Source organism: Priapulus caudatus, unplaced genomic scaffold, assembly GCF_000485595.1.
Source record: "Priapulus caudatus unplaced genomic scaffold, Priapulus_caudatus-5.0.1 Scaffold1155, whole genome shotgun sequence".
NCBI lineage: Eukaryota > Metazoa > Priapulida > Priapulimorpha > Priapulimorphida > Priapulidae > Priapulus > Priapulus caudatus.
The window spans coordinates 57,786-64,529 of NW_014578216.1; the positions used below are offsets into that span (position 1 = coordinate 57,786).

The 6,744-nt window shown below is 45.8% G+C and overlaps 1 protein-coding gene across 1 annotated transcript in view; it reads left to right on the top strand.

Annotated features, from left to right (window-relative positions):
- The window catches only part of LOC106815597, a gene marked incomplete in the record, with an annotated part of 10,733 nt that extends 3,989 nt beyond the window's left edge, over nt 1-6,744 (top strand). The window contains 6 exon segments of the mRNA XM_014820075.1: nt 296-457; nt 859-1,093; nt 1,875-2,399; nt 2,719-2,972; nt 4,031-4,150; nt 4,703-6,744. Of these exon segments, the coding sequence (XP_014675561.1) occupies nt 296-457; nt 859-1,093; nt 1,875-2,399; nt 2,719-2,972; nt 4,031-4,150; nt 4,703-6,163 (2,757 nt within the window).

The following is a 6,744-nucleotide window of genomic DNA, read 5'->3' on the forward strand; positions in this document are numbered from 1 at the left end:
ATAGATAGATAGATAGATAGATAGATAGATAGATAGATAGATAGATAGATAGATAGATAGATAGATAGATAGATAATATATACGTATTCAGGAGTGATTAATACGATAGTTACTGCTATTATTCTTACACATACTTACATATTCTCATTACTCCTACCCATTGTTTAGTCTTGATATTACAACATGCATGAGTATGAATAACATGAACTATATCCGGTAAATATCGTCAACGATTCGCGCGTGTCTGCTGTGCTTCGGTATTCTAATCGCCATCACCTTCGTGTTTGCGCGCCAGGTCGTTGACGACGTGTTGGATGGGCTGACGATGATGCCGCCGTCGCTACGGTATACGTCGGCAGCCGCCATGTACAACGTGCTCGGTTGCCACGAGCTGGCGATGCGACTGGGGAGCTTGCTGGTCGGTGCGTCCCAGCGCTGGCCCATAACAACTCGAATGGTAAATATATATATATATATAATTATGTGTGTGTGTGTGTACGCTTCTTACGCACGAAGAAATGATCATGCGACAGTTTCGGCTCGATCGCGAACACTTTATCAATTTCAATTATCAAAATTAATGCGTGATATTAATCTGGCAGCAATAATAATCCAAGATTATATGGACGGAATAACTACGTATTTCGCGCTCATGTATTTCGTTTCGACATAATTACGTGATGACGTATTTCGTGATGACATAATTACGTGATGACGTATTTCGTGGCGACATAATTACGTGATGACGTATTTCGTGGCGACATAATTACGTAATGACATATTTCGCGGTGATGACGCATGTCGTCGTGACGTACAATCTCGTGATGACGTACATCGTGATGACGTATTCGCGAGCAGGAGACGGAAGTCTGCGACGAGGAGGCCGAGCAGCAGTTCGACACGCTCATGCACGCAGACGATAGCCTCGGTGCCGTGTACGACGCCCTAGCGGCGGGCGCGTACACCGCTCTCGGCTGCCACCAGCTCGGCCACAAGCTCGCTGGCAAGATGATAACGGATTTCTCACTCAACGAGGCGGAAGCCGGAGTTGCGCTGCCCGACAGCACGCAGATGGTCGTTCGCAGGAAGCGGGGTGGGCATTTGCATTCATAAAGCTGATCACATTAGATTCACACAGCTGATCGCATTAGATTAATAAAGCTGGTCGCATTCGAATTATACAGCTGGTCGCATTCGATTCATGAAGTTGGTCGCACTAGTTTTATATAGCTGGTCACATTAAATTATTAAAGCTAGTCACATTAGTTTTATAAAGCTGGTCGCATTAGAATTATAAAGCTGGTCGCATTAGAATTATATAGCTGGTTACATTCGATTCATAAAGCTGGTCACATTATAGATTTATAAAGTTGGTCGCATTAGTTTTATATAGCTGGCCACATTAAATTATTAAAGTTGGTCGCATTAGTTTTATACAGCTGGTCGCATTACATTCATTAAGCTAATCACATTAGAATGATAAAGTTGCTCGAATTAAATTATTAAACCTGGTGACATTAGATTCACATTAGACTACCCGCAGTGCCATTTAATAACTATATTTACACGCGTTGACATCATTGTTGCGGTGACGTGTGGCTTCACTGCCATATTACTATTAACAATTAAATTTTGAATTTTAAATTGGAGCCACTTCAAATGATATTTACGAAATATAAGTTGAATTTAATAAGTAATTTAATTGTTTTTTATTTAATTAACGTCATACAGTTAACGTATATAGAACAAATAATTGCGAGATCGTGTTCCGGCAGATCGTTCATGAAAGCAGTGCCACGCGATAAAAAATGGCCGCGACGACGATGTTTGTGATAACGCATAAGCCGCAACATTTTGCCAATAATGCTTCACAGCCGACTGCGAAGCCGATAAGACCGAAGCTGACATCTACAGCGTCGTGGAATGGATCCCGTTCGTCGGCACGCTCTGGGACGTCGGCTCGACCGTCGCCTACGCAATCGAGGGCTGCGAGAACTTGGTGAAGGAACGAGGTCTCAGTGCCGCCATAGGCCTCGCTCTCGACGGTCTAACGGTGGCGACAGGCGGCGCTGCTATCGGTGCCAGCACGGCGGGTAAGACGGCCGTGAAGGCGGGATTGAAGGCGGGAGCGAAGGCGGGAGCGAAGGCGGGAGCGAAGGCCGGAATCAGAACAACGCTGAAGAACGCCGCGCGAACCGGCGTCAAAGGTCTCCTGAAGAAATTCGCGTCCGAGGGCTCCGAGGTTCTCGCGAAGAAAGCCGCCAAGAAAGGCTTAGGGGAAGCTGCGGAGCGCGGGCTGAAGTCAGGTGTCAAATACGCAGACGACCTGGCCGCCATTCTCAGACGGGCCGGCTCGTCGGCGGGCGATGCCGCCAGCGCTGCCGCTAAAAGCGCCACGAGTACGTCACGAGCTTTTGTTACGATCTTACTTACGATCTACTTCTCTACGATCTTATTTATGTTTCAGATGACGGACAGCCTGATATTAATCTCGTTTGCCGCCGCATCGCATTTTCGTTTACTAAATGGCGACGCGGAATTGTCAGTCATATGCCATTAGAAATTCACCATTAATGTTACTTCCAAATTGGTTTTTAATTAATATGAAATGTTTTATTATTAATAATTATTAATTACAGTAATGTATCATATTATAATAGTTAATACCATGCGATGGCGTAGTATTATGCTCAGCACTTTCACCGTGTGGGTTTGTAGGGACCGGATCTGTCGGTCGCATCCTCGGCTCGCTAGACAAGCTTAAGCCGCTTGTGAAGCTCGCCGGTAAGGGCGTGACGGTAGCCTCCTACATCATCGACGCCAGTCAGGTGGCCATCAACTTCGCGCGTGTCGTCACTGGTGAGTGCATCCACGTCTACTATCCGGGCATCTGTGACAAAGAGGCTGAGATCGTGACGCTGGCGGCTGACCTCGAGCGCATGAGTGCGGAGCTGAACACGAGCAAGATCGAGGTGAGCGAGTTAGCGCGGAAGCTGTTACTATCACAGGCACCTGAAAACGTTTCAATAGTAATATTATGGTAAATTAATAGACACGAAATGTATTTACTACCAAAGTCTGAATGTTTCTTTACTCCCTTTCGCTTATTATTGCCGATAACTTCCTGTAAATGCCGATCAAAGTACACCGCACGCACGCAGCTTGAGTACAAACAACAAGAATATATAGTTCTCTTTATACTTGTTGTTTGTGCGTAGCGGCGTGCGTGCGTGCGGTGTACTTGTGTGTCGCAAGGAGCATTTGAACGGCATTTACAAGAAATTATCGGCAATAATAGGCGAAAGAGACTTAGAGAATAATTGAGATTTTGGTAGTAACACATTTTGTGTTTATTTACCATAATTCTTTTTATTGAGACGTTCCAAGTGCCTGTGGTTACTACTGCACCCCATATATATATATATTAGTTTTATATTCATTATTTCTCTAAAGATAATATCATAGGGATATCAGGGATATCATTACAGGATAAATGGATAATATTATGGATCTATTTACTACTATTACCATAATAATAATAATAATAAAAAAAAGAAGAAGAAGAATTATTATTATTGTAATATTGTTGTTGCTGTTATTATTATTATTATTATTATTATTATTGTTGTTGTTGTTGTTGTTGTTGTTGTTGTTACCTCCGCCAGGGGCTTGGCGGAGGTTATGTTTTCACCGGCGTGTCTTTGAGTGTTGGTTTGTGTGTTTATGGGTTTGTGTGTTTGTGGACATGCACGTTTCAGTTCACTTCCGCTAGGTGCGCTGGCTGTAGACTTACAAACACGCAACCACAGGCTAAGGGGCAACCACAGTCCTCCCCCACCTGCACGCTCGCACTAATCCGGATCCAATTAATTATTTAATTCATTAATTAATCAATTAATTTTTCCACTTAATTATTTAATTAATTAATAAAAAATTTCACATTGAGAGAATTCAGCTGCCTTGGCGGAGGTCTGTGCTCTCCGAGTGCTCTAGTTATTATTATTATTATTATTGTTGATGTTATATCTAGGTCGACGAGCTGCAGCAGACGTTGGAGAATTACCTCGTGTTGCTCACTGTCATGAACAATAACAACGGCCTTATCGCCCAACTCTACAACAGCATCGTCAAACAGACGGAAGAAATAGAGGTTCATTTAATTACTTATTTTTTAATTAATTATATATTGTTTATTTATTTAGTTATTTATCCGTTCATTTTTCTAATTTATTTATTGTTAATTATCAGTCGATACATTACAGACAATATGCGCATAAATATAATACGTGACTGCCAAGGATAAACAGGCAAGGCGCATGCCATTTTACTTACTTATGTTGTTTTAATCTCCATTCCATTGTCAACAAACCCACATAATTTATAACCAATCCTCACTCACTAACTCACTAACTTTCTCACTATTTCGGCGAAACTTTAGACATTAACCTAACCTACATGATAATTACAAAATATTGACTCAATGCTAGGCAAATTGAAAAGAAATCAGCAAACCTCCGCCATCTTATCTGAATAAGTTAATCGGAATTCATGGTCATCTAAAATAATTTTTTTTAATGATAAATGCGATTAATGTACCAGCCACAGTTTCAACAATTCTAGTCATCTTTGTCAAGCCGAATCTTTTCGCAGCCGAACCATTTCCCATGAGCATCTTTTTTTAAATCGTCACCTTTATAACTAGGTGCGAAAAGCGGACATTGAGTCAGTGCTGGGAGCGGAGAAGGCCGACCAGATTACGCTCGCTAGCTTCGACGTTGCAATCGGCTTGGCGGCCATCGCGCGCACACAGGTGCAGGGATTCATAGACGAGGCAGGTATCAACGCGGCCATCCAGGGCTCCCTACTCGGCTTCACACTCGTCGGTATTCCACTCATGCAGAGCGGCTTTACGCGGCTGAAGGCGCACTACGAGATAAAGAAGTTAGCGAGCGGACCGAAGGGGCGAGCGCGCGCGGGAGCCATCTCCAACGTCGACGTGCCTGCGCGCCTGGGAAGGAGGCTGCGCGTGAAGGGTCGCATCCTCTCTGCGGGTAAGAAGCTACTGAGTGGGGTGGCGTTTGCGCTGCCGGCCGCCGCTGCAGGACTCGTGCTCGGGCTCAGCATCAAGGCGGAGGCCGACGTCAGCAAGTACCTGACGGAGACGCTAGAAGAGCTGCGTATCGCCAAGGCCGACGCGCAGGATCGGCTGGCAAAGGCCGCGCAGACGCAGGTCAACCAACAGCTGCAGTGGGAAGCGTTCGGCACCTTCTTCGTGCAGATGACGTCGACGTTCGAAAACGGGTCGGCGCCGCTCATGTCGACGATGTGCGAGGCGTGCGGCGACTGTCCGGACATCGTCGACACCATGTGTACGCAGGGCTGCGCGAGCGACGTCGCCTGCGCCGACAGCTGCCGCGCGACCAAGTCTGACGTCATCTGCACGACGTGCAGCGACGTGCAGACGTTGTTCTTCTGCACGCCGCTAGGGGATCTAGTCGGCGAAGGTCTGACGGCTGACAACCTCAACCTCCTCATCGAAGTACAGGAGAAAGCCATCGCGTTGCTGTCGTCACAGAACAGAACGCTAACGACGGTGCGCACCTACCTAGACGACCAATGGGCCGCCATCCAATTCGTCGTGAACTCGGCCGGCACGACTCCGCCGAAACCGTTAGCAACGATCGCGCAGGACCTCGAGCTTCAAGGCTTCCCCGAATTCGCGAAGAATCAGATTCTGGACATCATTGCGCGTGCGCAGCCGACGTGGACGAGCTACGACGGCTGCAGCCTGGCGACGCGCGCCTGCTGGCAGGATACGGCGCGGCAGCTGCTCGCGGATTCGACGCCGCTCGACGCCATTACCGCACAAGTGCGTCTCGTTGACGGCTCGGTGACGCGCGAGGCCGTGCTGGGATTCATCCGTGAGTCTCGGCCGCAGCTGACGGCGTACGATGGCTGCCTCGTGCAGCCCCCTTACACGTGCGCGCGCGACAAGATACGCGAGTGGGTGGACGCGAACAGATCGGTGGAGTTCATGCTGGAAATCCTAGAGACGCTTCAGCTGACGCTCGATGAGCGACAAATTCTGCAAATCATCGCCAATCTCAGACCGGGTGCGGCTGCGTACAGGAGTTGCAACCTGCGCACGTTCGTGTGCCCTTAGTTAGCACGCACGCGTAATGCCTGCTCGACACACCTGTTTAAATGCCTTACTCACATTCAGGGGGGAGGGGGAGGTTTTCGTTAAGTACGCACCATGCGTTTTAGCAGTGTTGAGCATAATATTTAACATCACATTTGGAATAAATGTTTTTAAGCGACGATAAATTACTGTTGATGTAATGTGAACACTACTATATAGACATTGTTAGTTGTTTGTGGCGGTTTTATTTGCTATTCCATATCAATGCTGCTTGTTACCTAGTAACTTACTACGTGCATATATTTTTTCTGTGAGGCTAAATAGGAATTATTAAAATAGTAAAAGTATTACCGCGTGTTTCTAACAAATATGGCGTTTTAGGGGTAAGGGTTGATATATTTAATGCATCCTCGATTTTCTAAGCGATTCTGTCAATTGAAAAAATAAACCTCAATCTAAATCATGATTAATCACAATAATAATTTAATTACCATTTCAGGTTACATAGATATATGCGCATATAATTAGAGTGAATACACCGGGTTTTCATTGGTTTGATCGTATTTCAACAGAACAATACAATATTGCTGATTTATAATTAA